Source organism: Euleptes europaea, chromosome 2 (assembly GCF_029931775.1).
Source record: "Euleptes europaea isolate rEulEur1 chromosome 2, rEulEur1.hap1, whole genome shotgun sequence".
NCBI classification, from domain to species: Eukaryota; Metazoa; Chordata; class Lepidosauria; order Squamata; family Sphaerodactylidae; genus Euleptes; species Euleptes europaea.
The window spans coordinates 43008860-43031391 of NC_079313.1; the positions used below are offsets into that span (position 1 = coordinate 43008860).

General features: G+C 41.4%; 1 protein-coding gene across 1 annotated transcript; it reads left to right on the forward strand.

Annotated features, from left to right (window-relative positions):
* The first annotated feature begins 1215 nt into the window (after window positions 1-1215).
* DBT (dihydrolipoamide branched chain transacylase E2) lies at window positions 1216-19012 on the forward strand. Its single transcript, XM_056844733.1, has 11 exons — window positions 1216-1266; window positions 4018-4141; window positions 4659-4734; window positions 5711-5892; window positions 8226-8353; window positions 10505-10748; window positions 11830-11996; window positions 15362-15439; window positions 16180-16371; window positions 16721-16792; window positions 18845-19012. Exons 1-11 carry the CDS (start codon window positions 1216-1218, stop codon window positions 19010-19012), a joined length of 1482 nt encoding a protein of 493 aa, XP_056700711.1.
* The last annotated feature ends 3520 nt before the right edge of the window (window positions 19013-22532 follow it).

Consider the following 22532-nt stretch of genomic DNA (forward strand, 5'->3'; position numbering starts at 1 on the left):
AACCTTGCTGGGTGACCTGGGGCTAGTCACCCTCAGACCCACCTACCCAACAGGGTCGTTGTGGGGATAAAATGGAGAAGGTAAAAACAGTGCTGTAAGAAGCTTTGGGTCCCTATTGGGGAGAAAAGTGAGGTTTAAAATATGGTAAAAACGTACGTAATGACGGGGCCACGTGGGAGGGGGGGTCTGATGAGAAAACATGAGATTTGCTCAGCGGATATTGCTCACTTGCTCGAGAGAGTAAAAAAAAAAAAACAGAATACCAATGCTTGGTATGGTCCCAGGTTCAGTCCCCAGTATCCCCATTTAAAAGGATCGGGTGGTAAATTACGTGAAAGACCTCGATCTGAGACCCTGGAGAACCGCTGTCAATCTGAATAAACAATACTGTCCTTGATTGATCAATAATCAAAGGCAGCGTCTCGTGTCAATGAGCCAACCCTTTGTCTCCATTTGTGTGTGTGTGTGTGTGTGTTAAGTGCCGTCAAGTCGCTTCCGACTCATGGCGACCCTATGAATGAAAGTCCTCCAAAAAATGTCCTGTCTTGGACAGCCTTGCTCAGATCTTGCAAATTGAAGGCCGTGGCTACGTTTACCAGTCAGTATTGGTGTATTGTGCACAGCAGTCTTTTTGCTAGGATAGGCATAAGCCTGCTCCTCTGGAATTCCTTAAGCACAGCTGAAAGTTCCAGCTGAAAGTTCTGTATAGCTCGAGTGCTGCTGGCATAATTTTATCCTGACAGTATATGGCTACTCCTTTAATGTAACTTCTACTACTTTAGTAGAAAAGGGCAAGAGTCCAGTAGCACCTTAAAGACTAACAACAATATTTTCTGGTAGGGTATGAGCTTCCGTGAGCCACAGCTCACTTCTTCAGTATCACTTGGTATTTGAAGAAGTGAGCTGTGGCTCACGGAAGCTCACACCCTACCAGAAAATATTGTTGTTAGTCTTTCAGGTGCTCCTGGACTCTTGCCCCTTTTCTACTACTGCAGGCAGACTAACACGGCGACCCACTGTGAGTCCTATTACTTTATCCTTCCCTTCCGAACACACTGACTCCACCCCTCAACCACTGATTGGACGCGAGGGGAAATAGGGGCGGGGCAGTCTTCCACCTCCTCGTCGGCTCGTGGATGCCCAGCGCGCGTTCCGATTGGCTAATAAGTGGGAGGGGCAGGGTGTGTGCCTGGGCATCTTCGTTTCCGGAATAAGATGGCTGCAGCAAGCGTGTTTAGGAACTGCTGCCGCGGTGTGGGACAGCGGGTAAGGGAATGGGGCCAATTTGAAGTGCCATACCTAAGGGACGGGTGCAGGGGACGGTTAGATGCTTAGCAGGTTGCAGGTTTCTACGATCCTGTTTGCTTCTGTCTTCCTTCTCTTAAGAGAATTAGGAAGACCTGCTTGAGGGCTGTAGGGACAGCTGTAGTTTGAATGCATTCACTGATTTTTTCCGACCTGTCCCGTGGGCAGAATGTAAGCAAAAAGAACATCTGGATTCAGCACCAAAGGGTTCACAGCCAGTCCACATTTCACCCTATGTTTTCTCACCCTTCCTTGCAAAGCTGTTTACGTTGGAATATTTTGTATTCAAGCCTTGCCATGAATGGAAGATTGTCCCTCATTCATTCATGCAACCTCAAAAGCCTACCTGTGGCATTATCCCATATGCATGTGTTTGTTGATTTTTTTAAAAAAAGGATTAAAGAAGTCCATGAATGGCAGGTTTTACCAACATATCTGTTAGGTGCGATATGCTTCCATGTACAGGAGGTAGTATACCTTGGTGATTAGATGCTTGGCACAAACAACAGGAGATGGTTATTTCTTTAATTTTGAAAGGCATCTTGTGGACTCTGTTAGAAAAAGAACATTGGAGTAGTTGGATATTATTATGATCCAGCAAGACCGATTTTATATTCTACTTAGTCCTGCCTTGGACACATAGGATGGGTACATAAGTTTACTTAATGCAAATTAGTTATAATTGACTGAGTTTGCCAAGTTTATTGCTGAGATGAGCAAAGGTTGATTTCTTTTGTATTGCCAGAGCATGCTTATGGATGATGCAGGGGTCCAAATCTTGGTTTTGGAGAGTGAGTTTAAGATCTGAAGAATGGTTGTCATTCTGTATTAATGGATGCAAAACGCAGTAGTGTGATATCACATATGCATTGATTTGAGTCTTCCTGAATCACTTTTTCTCGTCTCTCACTTTGTTGATTTCAGCATGCTTCTGCTGAAGTGCCCTTGACAGCTCATGGCATCTGTTTTAAAGACCGCCCTTTGTTGCTCATTACTTTTATAATTCTATGATTTCCCCCCACATATTTCTGACTTTTGGGTTTGCCCTCAACCATGTCCAATGGCTACTAAAAAGCACTGTGGAGCTTGACAGAGTAACGCTGGAATATCTCTAAACACTTCAAGCCTTTTTAGGGAATGAATGATTGCTAAGAAAATATCAGGAAATTCCTGGGATAAATTCATAATGACCCATGGATCAGCCATTTCCTCTACTGAATTCTAGGGATTCCAAAGAGAACATCACAAAATAATTCTCAGTTAATAAAATATAGCTTTATTTTGTAGTAGAAACTTTCATGTATCTCATTCAATATGTTTTTTTCTCTGATTGAAGACTCTGCAGCCCCATTAACTGCAGTCACAGTTCTCTCTGAACTCTCTCAGCCCCACCTATCTCACAAGGTGTCTGTTGAAGGGAAGGGAAGGCAGTTGTAAGCTGCTCTGAGACTCCTTAAAAGGTAGAGAAAAAGTGGTGTATAAAAACCAACTCTGCTTCTTCTTGTGGTAGCTGATAGTAGATGTCTTTTTGGTCTGTTGACAGTTTATAGATATTTGTTATATGGACTGACTTTGGGCTTTATGACATATTTAGACATACTTTTGCTCCATGAAGTGGTAAATATGCTTATAATAATAAATACTAGAATCACCACCTGCCATGCTTTGTTTGAGGGTAAAAAAATCACAAAATCACACAAGGTTGGATGACCACAAAATGGCCACAAGGGCCATTCAGTCCAACCCCCTGCCATGCAGGATCCCACATGACCTCTTTTTTTTTTATTATTACGTTTTCATGTGACAAATGCTTTATTGTGGGGATTAAAAGTTTAAAATTCATGTTATGTCCTTAGAAGAAGCAAACCTCATCTTTTAAAGAAGTAATTGGAATACTAAAAGTGAACAAGCATGTATGCATTGTAATCCTAAACAGAGTTACATTCTTTTTAGTCCAATAACTTCAACAGACTTAGGCTGTTACTGCACTAGGTATTCCCAGTGATGTATTAAGAGTTTGAAAATGTTATAAAAAATACTGTTTGCACTTTCTATGTATTCCCACCGATGTATTAAGAGTTTGAAACTGTTATAAAACTGTTCGCACTTTGTTTGGTCCCTTTAGCTGTGAAGACGTCTTCCAACCCTTTTAAAGCGATGTTTTTTATAACATTTCCGAACTCTTGATACATCGCTGGGAATACCTAGTGTGGTAACAGCCACAGAATGGTTTAACTCTGCTTAGGACCTCTGTGTTAGTTGCTATTGAGAATGGCAACAGTAAAACAAGAACTTCTTATAAGGACCAACCAGTACAGAATTCTTCCATAGTACTTTCTCTACTACTTTGCACCTAACCTCAAGTGCTGCAGAAATGGAATGTGAAGCATCTCCATAATAAATAAAATGCCATCAAGTCGCAGCCAACTTATGGCAACCTGGTAGAGTTTTTAAGGCAAGAGACTAACAGAGATGGTTTGCCATTGCCTTCCTCTGCATAGCAACCCTCCTATTCCTTGGTTGTCTCCCATCCAAGTACTAACCAGGACCAACCTTGCTTAGCTTCTGAGGAGATGAGGCTAGCCTGGGCCATTCAGGTCAGGGCAGAAGTATCTGCATAGCTCTTCTAAATGTAAGGACTTTATGTCTGTCCTTTTGCATTTAAAAAGAAGAGTTGTCATTAATAATAGAGTTTTTTATTTCACTCTTTAGCTCTTTGTTCGCCATATTAGATTGTATAGCAGCCTGCATTTGCTAACAGCAAAGTACACATTGGGACTTGATAAGTCTAAGTGGAAGGATCAACATCAGCATCGATCAATCATAACAACTGTTGGTAAGTTTCTTTCATACCAGTGTTATTTGATATTGTTTGGCCATTCATTTGCCCTACTGTGTTCAAAGGAAGATGGGCAAAAAAACAACCCAATGCTGCCCCCCATGGGGTGTTGGTCCACTGTGACCCACCCACCCCGGCTGGCATATGAAGTGTAAATATGCATAGGATCAGACTGCACATAAAGTAATCCAAGGATGCCTTTCCTATGACATCTCTTCTTTTTCTTTTCTGTTTTTGAAATTGCTGATAATTTAATTGCAAACCACGTTAAGATATTGCAGAGTAAATATAGACCAGTTATCCATAAACCAAGTTTTTTTTAAAAATCATTCCCTGGTACACTGGTTTTTTATAAGTCAATTTTTGATATTTTCACATAGCCCTTGCTGGCAGTTTATACGATGTAATTTTGGAAGAAACACACAATCTGTTTGACTGCTTGAGTGACGCTTGTGACACTTTATTTGATTTGGTTTAGTTCAACTCTCTAATTTGTACCAGTGTCTTTTTCAAGTTTCACTTGGCCAGATTGTCCAGTTCAAGCTCTCTGACATTGGAGAAGGAATCACTGAAGTGACTGTGAAAGAATGGTAAGTTAACTTGCATTCTTCCATGGAACAAGCCATGTCCTAACTAATTAGCTTCTGCCTCTTTGAAAACTTTGTATGGAGAAGGAAGAGAAAACCACAGATTTATTGTTATGTCAGAGAAGGTCCATCAGTCAGGAAGATCCATCTCAGTTTTAATAATTTTTTCAAAGCCTCCTGGGAGAAGAGGTCATGTTAATTATTTTGGTGTAAATGATAGTTTGCTGCGGAGAGATTTTAAAAAGCACAGTCTTGGTTGGAAATCTGGTGGTAAGGGGAAGAGGGATGAATTAGTATTATTGTTTGTACTGGTTGTGGGAGAAGGGATTAATTGATCCTGATATGTATTGATTTTTAAAGCAGTAGATAAATTAGAAAAATTCTGTATATATTATAATGGTGATGTATTGAGACTGAATTGGCACAGAAAAGGGAAGGGAGGTGGGGGCAGAGCATGGCAGTGTATTTGCATGAGAACAGCTGAAGTTATTTATTGTATGTGCCCTTTGATTCAAATTGACTTGCTGCATACCAGGCCATGAAAAGTCCAGCATGGGCAATGTAGACATGGTTATTCTTACAATGAAAATGGGATGTTCACATCCTGCTAAACCATTATTTGTCCTCCACCATCCTGTGAAAGCACACTGATAAGCATTTCAGGAGCAGTTCCACAACCTGAAGTTCCATTGGCGGTTTGTGTGTGGAGGTGAAATAGTGGTAATGGTTACACACAAGTCATGATGACCACAGCAACCAGGGGTGGGACCATTCCTGAAGACTCAGTGGACCTCTGACGCAACTCATAGTGCGTCAAAGTACCACCAACCGATCTCTGTCATGTTTCCACTTGTAGTACCTATTTTTGAACACATGCTTCCTCTTGCTCTACCAAAGCATAGACACCCACATCATGTCATCTCTCCAGCTCAACAAACTTTGTCATGTATATTAAGTATTCCTTGCTTTCCCCCCTTAGGTATGTAAAAGAAGGTGACATCGTATCTCAGTTTGATAGCATCTGTGAGGTACAAAGTGACAAGGCCTCAGTTACAATCACCAGTCGTTACGATGGCATCATTAAAAAACTCCATTATAACTTAGACGACATTGCCTATGTGGGGAGACCTTTGGTGGACATAGAAACAAATGCCTTAAAAGGTAATGGCAACTAATTTTCATTATTACATCAGCATGTGCTGGTCTTGCAAACTTAGCTATGGACAAATATGCACTTGTAAATAAAAAAGGTTCTTATTTCAGAATGTTCTGAAAGCCTTTAACTATATTGGGTTCTTCACTAGGCAGAGCAAAAATAAAATAATGCAAGTATTTTATCTTCTTTGTTTTTTGTTTAATTAATTGGATGTAATTGGGTGTTGTCTTCTGACAGCCTCTCACAGCTCCTATGTCACTAGTTATTTCGTTTAAAAGTTTCTAGGTCCAGCAGTTTCCACCCATTAGAATTTTTGTCCTTCTAAAAATTATTTCAGAAGCACCTTGTGACAAAACTCCATGCTTTGTCAAAAGGTGCTTCTGAAATTCCATTGGATATTTATAACATCATTCGCAGGCCATATAGAATTATCAAAAATTAGCTGACCAAGCCCCAAGCAGGCAGCTGCCCCGGATGACCCCCCCGGCACGGGCAAGCAGGCAGGCATCCAACCGATGGCGCACTCGCCCACCTGGTGGCACAGGATGGTCTGTTGCAACAGCCGGGTGTAGCCGTCCAGCCACATGCCCGAGTTGCTCCTGCTCCGCATGGTCAGGGCCGGATTCTACAGCCGGCTCCTGCTACCTCTGCATGCAGGGATGAAATGAGGACACACTGGCTAAGAACTCCCCCCCCCATGCATTCTGGCCCTGCCCCCTTTAACACCTCCATTGTCGCCACTTCCGCCCCCAGCCCTCTTGTAGTACAGAGGGAATACATTTCTCCCACCATGGCCCGGGTCAGAAAGTGTTAACACAGTTTCTTGGGCGGTCCTAGCAGCTCCATAGCTAACGACTCTTCTGCAAGGGGCGAAAAAGGTTCCTTTTCTTGGCAAAACAAACTCACATTTGCCTTGCACCACCCCTTCAATACCACCTTAGGGTGTGGTTAGATTAATTTTATTACCTGCAAATTTCTGTCTCTGGAGTTTGGGCACCATTGAGGGGCATTATTGGGCTATTTTAAATTGTATTTTAAACTATTTTAATGGGTTATTGTTTTATTGTGTTTTAGACTGTGTAAGCCGCTTTGAGCCCGACCTTTGGGTTGGGGAGAGCGGGGTAGAAATATAATAATTCCTGTCCGCGGGAGGGGGCAGATCACCAGTCTTAGATCCTTCTGAGATAGAGATCTACCAGGACCCACGAAGGTCCAGACCAAATGATTTCGCAGGCCTTAAACGGTCCCCAGGCCTGACGTTCCCCACCCCTGTTTAAAAGCTTAGGATATATATTCATGTGCAGTGAACTTAATAGAGAGAATGGCCAGGTAAGGATGAAACATGTGACTGTGTGGAGCTGGTGGCTAGGGAGAAGACAGAATGCTGGTTAGTGAATGACAAGTGAAGGAGAGTGACTGTTTGAAAGAGTTGTTTGGGGAACTGGCAGAGAGGAAAGGTGAGTGGATCTCCTGAAGGAGCTGAGAGAGTACAAAAATATATCAGGCACAGGTCTCACTCCCCAGGCAGTCGGCTGTGCAGCTAAGAACTGCAACTTTGTGAGATAACTCTGAATTATAAAGCAAGGCAGGGTCTGGGAGACTATTGGGGTTGCCAATTGCCTGGAGAAAAAAAATGCCCTTTCCCTATAATTGACTCTTAATAGAATTGTATTTATGTTGTTTACCTCTATGCCATAAAAAGCTTCAGCTGTCCTATTCCCACCCATTAAAAGGACAGGACATTTTTCTCCATGCCTGTTGGCAACTTTACAGACTGAGCCACAACAAAGCCATTTGAACAAAGGTGTTATTGTTATACATATTATAATGTTATATGATTAATGCATCATATTCTGTAATTCTTAAAAACCCTTTCCTGAGAGTAAACCCTATTGAGTAGATTTCCGTAGGATTCTGAATTGACCTGCTTAGGATTGCACTGTTAGTCAGTTTTTTAAATCCATTCGTATTATTTTTAATCCCTACATAAATAGCTTTGGCCTCTGTCATTAAAAGATGTGATATGTACATTGGGTTCCTATAGGCTTAATAGAACACCCCCACACACACAACAAGTGAATAGAAGACTCAAGAAAAACAACAATGATGCTTTCCTTTAACACAGTGAAATGTGCGTGAAGAAACCATATCTGTACACAATGTAATCTAAGTTTGAGAATAGTCCCATTTAATTTCTGTTGGTACTTAAAACTGTTTTACACTTTTTTAAAGTTTAGGATGTTTTCTCATGCACCTGTGACAACTGTTCTGTGCCTATGAAAACTATGTTCATGTTATGTATGAAAATTAGTCCTTTTTCTTTTGGTCCAAATTGCAGATGTAGCTTCTGATGAGGATGTGGTAGAGACACCTGCTGTGTCCCACGAAGAACAGACACACCAGGAGATTAAAGGCCACAAAACCTTGGCAACCCCAGCTGTTCGCCGCCTTGCCATGGAAAACAATGTGCGTTTGTTTGGTAGGCCCTCTTCTCTTTAACTTCTCATGTCTACTGGGTTGGGTCCCAGTTCCATTCCACTAGCAACGATGCTAACTCCCGGCAGAAGGGACCTTCTTCTGATGCAGGATGCATTTGCTGTGCATCTTGTGTCAAGGGAAGTCTCCTTACACCACAGCAAAGCACCTCCCCTAGCAGAACAAATCCACAGGACCTAACCCACTGTCAGTAACTAAGAACCCCATGACCTGTCTTGTTACAGAAAATACGTGCTAATGTAATGGCCATAATGTTAAAACACAGAGTTGACTGCTTTTTTGTGATAGGGAGGGAGAAAAAGCCCCCCTTTCAATCAGCCCAGCAATATTTATCCTGACTGCCAGAAAACCCAGCCTTTTTGCAGTTTGTCATGCCAGTGCGTCTTATATTGTAGGCTTGGCTTGTGGTCAGCTTCTCCCTCCACCTGATATCTGATGTCAAACACAGCAGGCAGTGAGGCATTGCTGGAGATATGGAGGCTTGGATGCTCCATGTAGCACCCAAAACACAAGCATGGAATTACTCCTGAGGATAGGAGGCAGCTCTCCTGCCCATGTTTACATGGCCAGCACAACTGGTCTCAGCGAGCTTGTGCAGAACACTTAAGAGACAACAAAATTGTCTTAGTAGTTCCGGCTATATCTGTGTGGCTTTTGGTACTGGGGCTCTATTAAAAGTTGCATGTGTGCATAGGACCTTCTGTGTGCCATTGTCCTAGAAATAGTCCCTTGAGCCATTGGACAACCTGCCCCCAATTTGGGAAGACAAATTGGGAAGTGGCATATGGCACAGTGCAAAGAGCTGTGGCCAGGCAGGAGAGAGAACCCAAAGAAACCTATGTGCATGTCATCATGGCCTTGCAGGCACTAAAGGAGCATTGCAGATTCTTAGTCTGAGAAAGACAGGATAGGTCACCACATAGGTAAGTTAGGGAGGTAACCTGCTCTCTGCTAAGCAACATCTGAAGCCTTATTCCAGTCTAAGGAACTTCCCTCCTGTGCTGGAACCACTTACAATAGAGGAAGGTTTCATACCTTGCTAAGCAGAGTGGAAGGATACAGGCCATTGAGTCCAAGCAAACTTGTGTGTGTGTATTTCTCCCCCCCTCCTTGCAGATTTCTTGAGCAAATGCTTGGGTTCCCTGTGCATGAAGTGGGTAAAATAGTATTTTGCTGCTTTACGCTGTTGAATTGCATTCAAACATATGCAAAATTAGGGATGAGTGGATGCCTTTTAAAAATGTATTTTTGTTACATTTAGAGCCCACTGTTCACATGGTCTTCCATCCAAGGGTCTGTATCTGCTTTGCTTTGGCAGTGATGCAGTATCCGTTCTTCCAGACTGGACCCACATGGATGCAGTATTTACTAAGGCCATCGACGGCGGGATCCGCAGGCTGTGGGATGGGCTGCTGTTGTAACACTGCATCCATACAAGTCCAGTTGGGAAGCTTGCTAAAGGCAAGCAGGTTTGGGCTTGAGAGATTACAACAGTGTCATATTCAACAACCTATGGATCTAGTCCTAGGTTTCCATCAGGCCTGGAGAAAATGTTATTTTGACGTGTGGTAATGGGCAGGTGAAACTTTTCGTAGTATGGAAAAGTATATCTGGTAAATAACATCCCATTATGCCTCTATTAAAGGGAAAGGACATCTTTGTTCTCCATGAAGTTGGCAATTCAAATCCAGCCTATATATCTGCCTGTACATATACCTCTTCAAAGTTTCACCGTCTGGACTTGCCTTAGCAATCCAGTTCAATAAACCATTGTTTTCCTTCCTGTTCTCTATATCACTGGTTCCCAACCTGGGGTCCACGGACCCCCAGGGTTCCGCGAGAACTAAATTAAGGTCCGCAAAACAAAGTTATAAACCCATAATAAATTAATATTTTCAATTAAAAGTTCTCTATTATAAAAATATATATTCAAATATTATTCTAAGTTTAATGTTTAACTAACAGTTATGATTAAAGTTTATTTTCAAATTCTCGGAATTTTTATTTTGAACCTTGGGGTCCCTGCACCGGACAAAAAAGTCCTAGTGGTCCCTGCTCAAAAAAAGTTTGGGAACCACTGCTCTATATCCAGAGTTCTTTAACTCATTGCATGTCTTTCAGATTAAACTGAGCGAAGTTGTGGGGACAGGGAAAGATAATCGCATCCTCAAAGAAGACATTCTTAATTATTTGGCCAAGCAGACAGGAGCTATTTTACCTCTGTCACCCAAACCTGAAATGATCCTACCTTTGCCAAAAACTGACCCTGCGCATGACAAGTTGGAAGGAAAGACATCTAAGATTCCAGCACCCATTTCCATACCCATGGGCATTTCAGGGGAAGATAAAACAGAGGTCTTATCAGGTAAAAAAATCATGTACAGTTTTATAATAAATAACATTAGTAAATAATGACATAATTGTTCATAGTCATTGAAAAAGTGAAACATTATTATCAGTTTCTGCTTTGATACTGAAGCACACAGTTAATGCTTTTGTATTATTCTGGGATGCTGAGGGCCACTTCACATGCATCTTCTACTTATGATGAGCTCAATGTTCATGCCAGAAAAATATCATAGGAAGTATATGTTAAATGAGATCACCCAGCCAGAGAGATCCATATGCAGGAGCAGATTTCTGCCTATGGAGCCAACCCTGTTCTGGATCACAATGCTCCTCTGGTTACCACTGAATGAGCTGAGTACATTTTTAGTGTTCATGAGGGTGCATATCCTCATCTGCGGCCAGTCTTTGTGCTTGACTAGAGGTGGATTTGGGAGTGGCCTATGTGTAAGTGGCAGTGCAGCTAAAGGTTTTGGTAAAGTGCATTCAAGAAGTTGATGTGTACCGGGGCTTATAAGGATGAGAAGATCCCACAAAACTGTTCCAGAAATAAGCCGAAGTGACCAAACTAATTTCCCAGAGAATTAATCCAGACTGGAAGGCGCCCTAGGCCTCGATGTGCCATTACATCAGTAGTATCTGCCGAGGCCTGAAGAACACAATGAAGCTGTAGGCTTAGACAGCAAAGTAATTCCCTGACTGCTTTACATTGCTTACTTGAGGTAGTGGGGTCAGCACCATTGATGGCTTGAAGGCAATGGCAGGGTCTGAAACCCTGGTAGCTGCTATGCAAAACTCACGGTATTCTCCCATCTAGCCACTGATGAGCTCCATACCCACATAGCTTCAGCAGTGCTTTTGCATTGGAAGGAGCTGTCCTTAAGTGTACTGTCAATCCTGTTAAGAGGAACATTTCCTTTTATCATAAGTTGTTCCATGGAGTTTCTGCCATGTCCCACTGCAGAATCGTAGTCCCCTGCATATTGTTCAATTCTTTGATACCAAAGGTTGGTCATTTTCAGTGAAGATGGAAAATGGCAGAGACTAGGTGAATTGCTGGATATCTGGTTTTTAGAAGTATATATTTCCCCCCCTTCCAGGGTTCCACAAGGCAATGGTGAAGACCATGACTACTGCGTTGAAAATTCCTCACTTTGGTTATTGCGATGAGGTTGATCTAACACAACTCTTCAAGCTGAAGGAAGAGTTGAAATCAGTAGCCCAAGCACGGGGAGTTAAACTCTCTTTCATGCCCTTCTTTATAAAGGTGAGCCATAATTAGGGTTGCCAGGTCCCTCTTTGCCACCGGCAGGAGGTTTTTTGGGTGGAGCCTGAGGAGGGCGGGGTTTGGGTAAGGACTTCAATGCCATAGAGTTCAGTTGCCAAAGCTGCCATTTTTCTCCAGGTAATCTGATCTCTATCTGTTGGAGATCAGTTGTAATAGCAGGAGATCTCCTGCTATTACCTGGAGGTTGGCAACTCTAGCCATAATAGCAGGCAGAGCCAATGTTTAAAGCAACCTGGTTGCTATATTGTATGATAATGGACACTGAAACAGTGGACCCCCGCCCCAAAAGATATTCTCTTTGGAGGAGTTTAGAGTATGTAGGACAAATGTTACATTGCAGTAGACCGTGCAGATGAATGTTATATTCTGATGCAGTATTTTTCTGTCACAAATATTTCAAATACGTTGCATCAGCCCAAGATTATAAAATATTAAGGGATCACTTGGTGCATGTACCATGTAAATGTCCACCTTCCCCTCATTTATTGGTATATAGTATCACAGTGACCCCACGGTCACCCATCTTCTCTCCTCCTCTGTCGCTTGCTTCAGAGGTGCTGAGGGAATTATTTGCCCGGGTGCATGCTTGTCAGGAGTTCTACCCTTTCCCCCCAAAACCACTTCTAGGTTTTGTGGTCCCTGGGTAGGATCTGCCACCACTCAAGGTTATCTCTAATACTCTTCCCCAAAGGTCTGTGAATCACCAGAAGGGGAGGTACGCATGTGTGTAAGGCTGTCTGAACAGTTAGGTGTGTGGCCCAGGATTCAGTGCCATTCAAACACCTGTCATGAAAAGGCTTTTGTTTGACTAGCATATATTCTACAGAAGAGAGCAACACAGGTGAAGTGAGAATGGCATCTGCTTACAGTGAGAGTTGTTACAGAATTTAAGAAATAAACCCAAAAAGAATAATTAACTGGTCTATACTGAATACAGTGTTACGTTGGCTTTCTTCCCCCCAAAGAAAGGGCATGCAGCGGCAAGAAAATTTAAGATGCTGTCCCCCAGTTCCCCCTTCTGGCAACTTTCTCCAAACAAACAAGCCTGTTTTAACTCTTTGTGTCCCTGCTGGCTCCCCAAATCCAACCAAACCATTGTACCCAGTCCCACAATGTTTTGCACCACTGGTTTTTAGGGCTTTCATATGAAGATGCTAAAAGCGATTAATCTTTCCCTTCCTTGACCATATGGCCAAGTGGTCTCTACTTTTCTTGATGTTTTATCTCCATAAATGCATGTGATTTCTTCCCTGAGTGTAACATGTGGAATTTATGGCAGTGTTCACCTAGGTGGGTGTATTTTCTTAAGGCAATCAGCTTCTCATTCACAACAGCTAGTGTGATAAGATTTGGGTCCCCTGGCAGGGAGAGGAAAGTTGGGACAGTAGAGTTTTTATTTAAAAACTACTACTACAACAAAAACCTAGTATTGTCATCTTAAAGATAACTTCCTGGAATTCAGCTCAGTTTCATTCCAGTGGGACTTGTTTCCATGATGTCATCATGTCAGAGGATGAAAAAGCTTTGCATTTTAGATGAGGGAGATTAAATGCATAGACTATCAGTGAGTTCCTGTACAAGTAAGGGGATGTTGAAAATACAGTCTGAGCCAAATGATTCAGGCAAGCCAATTAAATAAATGTACATGTGAATTTCCAGAATGTATAGAAGGTTTGGAATTGGCAATAAAAAGTCTAGCTAACTGTGGACTCTGATGTGGAGAACCGGGTTTGATTCCCCACTCCTCCACATGAGCAGCGGAGGCTAATTTGGTGAGCTGAATTAGTTTCCTCACTCCTACACATGAAGCCAGCTGGGTGACCTTGGGCTAGTCACACTCTCTCAGCCCCACCTACCTCACAGGGTGTCTGTTGTGGGGAGGGGAAGGGAAGGTGATTGTAAGACGGTTTGATTCTTCCTTAAGTGGTACAGAAAGTCGGCATATAAAAACCAACTCTTCTTCTTCTGCAAAGGGACAGCAAAGTCCATGCCTTTTTAAAATTTTAAGACTCAGGAAGCAAACGGACACAGGAAAAACATTAACAGGTGCTAAATTGTGGCTGGCTGCCCTGTGTTAATTCCTCTTAATTCTTTATTGAACAAAAAACTTAAAACAGGTGCTAGATCATGTTTTCTACAAGCTTTCAGCAGACAGGATTAGATTTGCAAGTCACCAGAAGGTAAAATCAAAGGCTTAGGCAATCATAATAGCTCAAAACAGTTTGGGAGCGACTAACTTTTATTAAGCATTCATTGAAGTTTGCAGACTTGTTGTCAATTATATAACAAGGGTTTTGATGAGCTCCAATATGGATCTTGGAATTTGTTATGAATAATTATGCGAGGGAACTCAGGATTAGCATTTGTTGCCATTTTGAATGCATTATGCAACACTGGCCTTCAGGAAAGATCTGCCAAATATACTTCTCCCGCTAATAGCTGACAGAATAGTTGTGTTTGTCCTTTGGCTGGAAGTTCCGCTGATAACTTGACATTCTGAAGCAGCTGTTAAGTCCTCTTGAATTTGCCATTCAGGCCCTAAATAAGTGGCAGCTGTTAAGACTGACCTCATAGACCCTTTCTTGAGGATGTTTCTACTATGGTATGTTGGCACAAATAATTACCTTGCATCCTAATCTTAATTTCTCAAGGTTTTACCAGGAAAAAAGTAGTTTACATAGGGCCACAAACTTTAATTGGTTTGTCAACTAAAGGGCACAACTTGTTTATTTCTTGAAGTAATGGTGTAACTGTAACATGTACTAAAAAGCAAACTTAAAGATCACTTTCTAATCAAATCACGGTATTTTAACAGCCCCATCCTGTGCATGATGATTCGGAAGTAAATCCCACTGGGATCACTCCAAAGTAAGGTGCAACACATTATTAAACAGCACCTTATATCTCACACTTCTCAAGTGCCTCAGCATGTCTATTGAAGTTTTGGAAATTTGCAAGTGCACTGAAAGGGAGGTTGATTATGAAAATAGATAATAATGAATAAAAACACTTTAATCAGCAGGCAGCCCAGTTTGTTACAGGTCATACATTGGCAGAATTCTTCCTTTTTCGTTTAGGATTGATGACAAAAGGGAGTTAACCTTTAAAAGTTGAATTCTTTGATTCTCCAAAATAGTATGAAATCTATACATTCTCTCCCCCCTTTTGAAACAAATTACTAGGTGGAGGATATGCAATGTACAGGCTGATTATAAGCACATTTATGTGAGGAACATGACGTTGATCAAAAAATACACATAGACCTTCACTCTGAGTACTACAAACTATGAGGAATTCGCCTTTTTGCTTCTAATATTAAAATACATGTCTCTTATTTTTGGCAGGCAGCTTCTTTGGGTTTATTACAGTACCCTATTCTTAATGCTTCATTGGATGAAAACTGTCAAAACATCACCTACAAGGTTTGTGGAAGACAAAGCATCCCAATTACTTCTGTGACTGCTAGTAAGCGCTCCATCTTTGTTTAGTTTTATGAGCTTAAGTGAAGGTGGGTTAAATTTGTACTGCAGGCAGGAAATAATCATGGATGGGTACATTTATGTCCTCAGTGTAATTTCCCCCAAAACACAGCTTGTCTTGTGTTTAGTTTCTGAACAATGTCTTCAATTTGTCACAATGGGCACAAATAAGTCTAGGGAGGGGGGGAATACACAGAAGATGAATGTGCATTCCTTGCAGTTGCACAGCCTTAAGCTTCGTTTCAGTAGGAAACTACTGAATGCATCATGGAAAAGGTGAGTTTTAAAGGGAGAACAGTAGAAATCTAGTCCCAAAATGATACTTGTTGTGAAGGACTGAATATATCTTGAATGAATGTACTTTTTAAAAGAAGCAAGTACTTTATCTTGTCTGAAACAAAAATAACTTTTATATATTATTTCCGTTAAGGCAAAAATAAACAAGCACAGAAATTAAATAATTAAGAGAGTTTCCCTCCAAGAAAGTTACACATATAAACCAGTATACATGAGTATTAAAATATTGCTAAGTGAATCACACAAAAGGCAGCACTGAGCATGTAGCCATAATCTAAATTTAAATCAAGGGGAATAATGCAAAGCGCTTAACATTACCAATAAACCTGCAACTTTATCCACCCGAAAGGAACTTTCTTATTTTTAACCCTGAATGTATTTTCCAGGCTTCTCATAACATTGGAATTGCTATGGATACAGAACAAGGATTGGTTGTGCCTAATGTAAAAAATGTTCAGCTCCGTAGCGTGTTTGAAATTGCTTCAGAATTAAACCGCCTACAGAAATTGGGATACACGAACCAGTTGGGAACGAATGACCTCACAGGGGGAACTTTCACACTCTCTAATATTGGCACAGTGAGTTAGATAGCAATATCTTTTATGTTTTATGTTGTTTTAAAAATTGGGGAGCATCATTTCTGTTCGGGGGCGAGAGGCCAGGAGCATGAGTGGCTTGTGGATAGAGACCCTATAGGAAAGTGCACATGGGGCCTCCTTTGAAGAGTATTTTTGGGGTATTATAGGGCTATAAAAGTATTAAAGGGAAGAAGGCTTGCTTGAGTTCTGTCTCTTGCGCAAATGCATTTGCAGGAAAGGGGCGACCTTTGGGTCCTTTCTTTGATTTATTGGTTTAGCAATAGCTTGTTGCAGCTCTCTCCCCAAATGATTATGGTTATTCCTTTCCTCTTCCTTGTTTATTTCCTAGATTGGTGGTACCTATGCCAAAGCAGTGATACTACCTCCCGAAGTAGCCATCGGAGCTCTTGGAAGAGTTCAGGTATATTGATTCAAATTACAGTTTCAGTTGTAATGGTAACATTTGCCAAATGAAAGATGCATTCGTTTTATATCCTCTGTTGTGTTTTAAAATCGACTGTAATGGCACTCTGCAGGCATTTTTGAGTGAAAACTGTCTGTTGATGTTATCCTTGCAAATAAGTCCAGTAAAATGATTAGTTCCCAAATCTAGCCTGGTACCCTGATTTCCATAAACAAAGAGGCACTATTCTACATGGTATGAGATCAAATCTGCTTTGACGGCATAAAGATTTTATAAACCATCATTTGCCAAGTCAAGTTTAATCAACAAGTGATTAAAATGTGGAATTCACTGCCAGGGGACACAGTGATAGCCACAGGCACAGATTACTTTAAAAGGGGATTAGGCAGATTCATGGAGGGTTGGTCAATCAGTGGCTACTAGCTATGGTGACTAAAGGGAACCTCCACATCCAGGGCAGTAAATCTCAGATTACCAGTACCAAGAATCAATGTCAGGGGAAGGTCCTGGCCTCTATGCCCTTTGTTGGCCCTCCAGAGTAACTGGTTTGCCACCGCGTGAGACAAGATGCTAGACTAGATGGACCACTAGTCTGCTCCAACATGGTGGTAAGTGCTCCTTCCCTGGAGATTTTTAAAAAGAGGCTAGATGGCCATCTGTCAGCAATGCTGATGCTATGAACTTAGGCAGTTCATGAGAGGGAGGGCATCTTGGCCATCTTTTGGGCATGGAGTAGGGGTCACTGTGTGGGGGAGGTATTTGTGAATTTCCTGCATTTTGCAGGGGGTTGGACTAGATGACCCTGGTGGTCTCTTCCAACTCTATGATTCAGTGGGGGTTACCGCATTATGTATTCCCAGTGATGTATTAAGAGTTTGAAAATGTTAAAAAAATACTGTTCGCACTTTGTTTGGCCCCTTTAGCTGTGAAGACGTCTTCCAACCATTTTTTAGCTGTGGCATCCAAAAATCTTTTTAAAGCGATGTTTTTATAACATTTTCAAACTCTTAATACATTGCTGGGAATACATAATGCTGTAACCCCCTATGTTAAGTATGATAAATTAAAATGGCTTCCAGGTGACAAAGGTTATATCCTATCCACAATGGGTAAATCCCATTAAATACAGTTGAATTTATTTCCAAGAATACATTCATAGTCATGCTACATATGTGATAAGAAATACTGGCCATTTCCACATGGGTTGTCTGCCCTGGGTTCAGTGCTCCCCCACAGCATCATGGCGCACTGTGTACCTCCTGGGATTTCCCCGGCTTTTCTCAAACCTGCTTTACTGCAAAGTTTTAGGAAAGATAACAGTAAAACCAGGGTGGCTGTTGTATGGATGGGAAAGTTCAGATTTTCCTGTCCATATGACAGCCATTTTCCTTGACACTGTTCCTATGGTGGACACTTCTTCCTGTGACTTTTTAAAATCAGCAATCTCATATTGTTATATCGATACAAAATTATAACAATAAATATAACAGGTTGTGTGAATTACCATCTTTCATTTTAGACAAAAAGTCTCTAGTCCTTTCCATTGCACAGATATGAGGGGGAAGGGATGTCTCTGCAACAGAAGGAGAAAGATACTTTAAAAAGATGAAAGTTGGGAATTCAGAGAACCTGTTACACTTATTGTTCTAACGGTATGTCCGTATAATGATATGAAATTACAAAAAATGGCAAAGGCCCCAGAGACCCAGGGGAGGGGAATGGCTTTCACTGGGGGACTGGGGCAGGGAAACTGCGAGGAAACGTTCCAGATGGAAGGACTGTTGCTACTGCACTATTTCAGCAGTTGCATACACAACTAAGAAATCACATAGGCCTGTTCCCCTGTGGAAATCACAAGAATAGTAAATTTTTAGTAACATTTTTGACGTTTTCTGCTAATTTGCTTATAGGTTTCTTGGGGGGAAATGTCAAAATTATCTATCTTCTGAACACTTATTTTCTGCTTGAGGCAATTTTGGGGCATTAAAGCAGGAACTGATGCACAGTGAATACAAGTCATTTATTGTTCTTTTGTTCCCTAATTTCTAGGTCCTTCCTCGATTTAACTGTGAAGGTGAAGTGTTTAAAGCACAGATAATGAATGTGAGTTGGTCCGCTGATCACAGGATTATTGACGGTGCAACCATGGCCCGGTTTTCTAACTTGTGGAAGTCTTACTTAGAGAATCCCTCTTCCATGCTGCTGGATCTTAAGTAACGAAGACTAATGGCCAGTCGCACCTTTTAATTTAGGGATATCGAGCTAACTGTGCTAGCAAGTGTCCTTAGTACATTTCTAAATTCACTATTACATTGTGAGATTTATCAGTCCTTTTAGGTCTCTGGTCCATGTATTGATTTAGCCTGTTACATTCTGTTCAAATAAATATTTTAGTAGTAAGTTATTTGGCTGGAGGCTGTTATAGCTTATGGGACAGGATGGTTCCTGAGTAGGGCAGTGGGAAACTTAAATGAGAAAATTACTGTATTCTTCTACACTGACATTACCAGAAGAAAGCTGCTGATGATACCTGCAATACTTTTGTTTAAATTGCCTGCATTGCTTATAAAATGAATTATATTAACAACTGTTTGGGGAAAAGACTTTCCTTTTGACAAAACAGAAAAAGATGTTAGAATATCTAATGCAATTCATGTCCAAGTCATTATCATATAAAATGCTTCCATGCATGTCTTGAAATCGTTGGGGATGGACTTTGCTTAGTTATTAATGGTTTGAACTTTTTTATATATATATTTCTTAAATATCCTTTGAACCTCATGTAATGTTGGGCACACAATTAATTACTGAAATTAATTACCTAGTGCCTAGACACCATGTATACCCACAGTGAATACCCATAACAAAGTATGAAGCAGGTAATTGCATGTAGGGCTGTGGCAATTTCAGTGGCACTTCATCATGATGCAGCTTGCCAGTGGCCAGCTTCTGCATTGTGTTGGTCCATGTGAACGTTTGCCTGAAGGTGCTACTAGAGGGTGGAAAAGGAGGAGAGGTGTACCATAGTAGAAAGGCCATTTTAAAAAAACGAATACTTATCCCTGTTTAAAAGTTGGGATAAAAAATGGTAGCTAGCATCAGTTAAAAGATTTTTACTCTACATCACTGAGATTCACACTCCTTCCCCCCCCTCCCCTGCATGCTCACTTGTAGATTTAAATGCATTGTATGTGCTGGTCCTAAGAATAGATACAGCATCAGATGCCATAAGATATTCGGTTGGATGGCACAGATCTGTGCTGCTAGTGGTGGGACAAGGAACCTTCTGGCATGAGGAACCTTCTGTTAATAGACAAAAGAGCCTCTTCCATTGGAGGAAAGCTCCTTGGGCTGGAGGAACGTGAAACAGATCTGTAGGACCCAAGCCAGTGCGTTTAGACAATACACAGCCATTTGTTGGTCAAGGTTAAAAGTAGCCTTGAAAGCCATTTATTTTATGTTTTACAGGCTAAAAGTGAAACTGCCCTGTACTTTAAAAGAAAAACTTCACAAAACAATATGTGAATAAAATGTTTGACAGAAAAGTAATTGCACATACAGGGAATCAGACTTCATCTTCTTTGCAGGCTTATTTGGCTCAGTATCCCTTCAAACTAAATTTCTTGGTAAATAGACTCTGTAAAGCAAAGAAATAGATTAAAAAAAACCTTTGTGACGTATAACCTGACAGGGAAAAGGTGAGGTAAGGTATACATATATATACCCATATATGTACAGTCCTTGTGCTTGATAGGGAACAACATGGTGCCATTAAGTTAATTAGGTGTCTATGTGTAGGTTCCACAATGGAACGGTCCCAATAGCTGCTCTGTGGGGCAGCTTGAAGACATGAAAACCTGTGGGGGGGGGCACAGCCTCTTCTCCCTGCCTGGTCCCAATAGCTGCTCTGTGGGGCAGCTTGAAGACATGAAAACATGGGGGGGGGGCACAGCCTCTTCTCCCTGCCTGTTGTGATTGCAAGCAGACAGCAACCAGTGTGCATCTGGGGGGCACAAAAGTCCCATTGGAGGTATGATACAGAGTCCTCCTGTTGTTGCCCAACAAACACAAAGACTTTGCAATGTGTAGATGTATCAGACTGGAGTGCTTGTCTCTGTGAAGATTATGGGAATGTACAGCCTGTACAGCCATGAGAAACTTTCTATTAGCTTTGGCTGATTTTAAACATTATATTGTATAATTTTCTTTTTATTTCTGTTCTTTAATAAATCATTTATTACAACCTCTGTGGTTTTAGACTTTTATCTGGGGATATTATAACGATTTGGAGCCTCCACGAATGTGAATCCTTATGCATTGGCATGAGAAGGCCACACAGTGTGGCTGCTTGTGAGAATGCAATTGTTTGGGCTCATTTACATAATTATTAAAAGGTGGTTTGAATAAAAAATTTTCCACAACACCATTGGGATTTGACTCCCTTTTTCCCTGTGTGTTCACTTGTAAACTAATTGTGTGGATTGACTCTGAGAGAAGAAACTTAGGAAAAAGCTTGGCCTCCATTGGACTGCAGTCTAAGGAAACAATCTTAAAAAGAGAGACAGACCTTTATTTTAGATCATTTATTACACATCCCATTCCCTCTGAGGAGCTGAGTGGCTTACATATGATTCCAAAGAGATCTCCCATCCAGGTAGCTTACAGGACAAGATGAGAATAAAACTTGATCATGTGCCTTTGATTATTATCTAGGCCATTGGCGATGGAAGGCATAGCTCATGGGATCTGTTCTGAATTGTCTGAATTGTCATTGTTTACCGATATAAATTCCCTATTTGTAATTGTGTGCTGTTTTTGCTTACCAATACTTATTATACGGCACAGAGCCTTTTTGCTTGTTGGTTTACTAATATCAGGCTATTGGCAAGCTTATGTGTGAGACATGTTGGGAGGGTATCTTGGAGACACTCATCAATGTAGTGGGCCTACTACAATGTAATAATAAGTAGCAATGAGGCAGTATAGATGCCAATTATCCAACCTCTCAAGAGCTCAGGTCTGAGTCTAAATTATGAGCCACCCCTCCTTTGCTCCAAGCCTAGGGTTGCCAACCTCAAGGTACTAGCTGGATATCTCCTGCTATTACAACTGATCTCCAGCCGATAGGGATCAGTTCACCTGGAGAAAACGGCCGCTTTGGCAATTGGACTCTATGGCATTGAAGTCCCTCCTGCAAACCCCACCCTCCTCAGGCTCCGCCCCCAAAACCTCCCATCGTTGGCGAAGAGGGACCTGGCAACCCTATCCAGACCTGCCATCTGTGACATCCGTACAATGCAAAGGATTTGGGCTATCATAGAGCACGTGTAGGCCTAAGAAGGTTGTTGCACAAACTAGGTGACTACTGTAAAGAAGAGGCCTTAAGAATCAACTATGCCAAGACCAAAGTGATGGCCTTTAGGAAAAAGCCTCGCAAGTTTAAGTGGTCCATAGATGGAACCCCTATAGAGCAATCCAGCACCTTCAAATATCTAGGGATAATGTTCAATGAAACTTTAAGCTGGAGGGCTCATTTGGCAATTACCAGAGCCACAGTCTTAAGATCCATAGGGGCTATTCTGAAATTTTACTATACAAGAGGAGGATTCTTGATTGACCCATCTCTGAAACTTTATCAAAGAAAGGCGATTCCCCAACTTTTGTATGGTGTAGAGGTTTGGGGTTGGAAGGATAGTCTAGTCACAGAAGGAACTTTTGTGACTAGACTAAAAAAAGA

Bases quoted from the DNA above. Each gene is read 5' to 3' on its own strand.
- DBT (XM_056844733.1), top strand. From the start codon at position 1,216: ATGGCTGCAGCAAGCGTGTTTAGGAACTGCTGCCGCGGTGTGGGACAG. The intron at 4,735-5,710 runs GTAAGTTAACTT...TTCCCCCCTTAG, and splicing joins GAAGTGACTGTGAAAGAATG to GTATGTAAAAGAAGGTGACA. The intron at 15,440-16,179 runs GTTTGTGGAAGA...TGTATTTTCCAG, and splicing joins GTCAAAACATCACCTACAAG to GCTTCTCATAACATTGGAAT.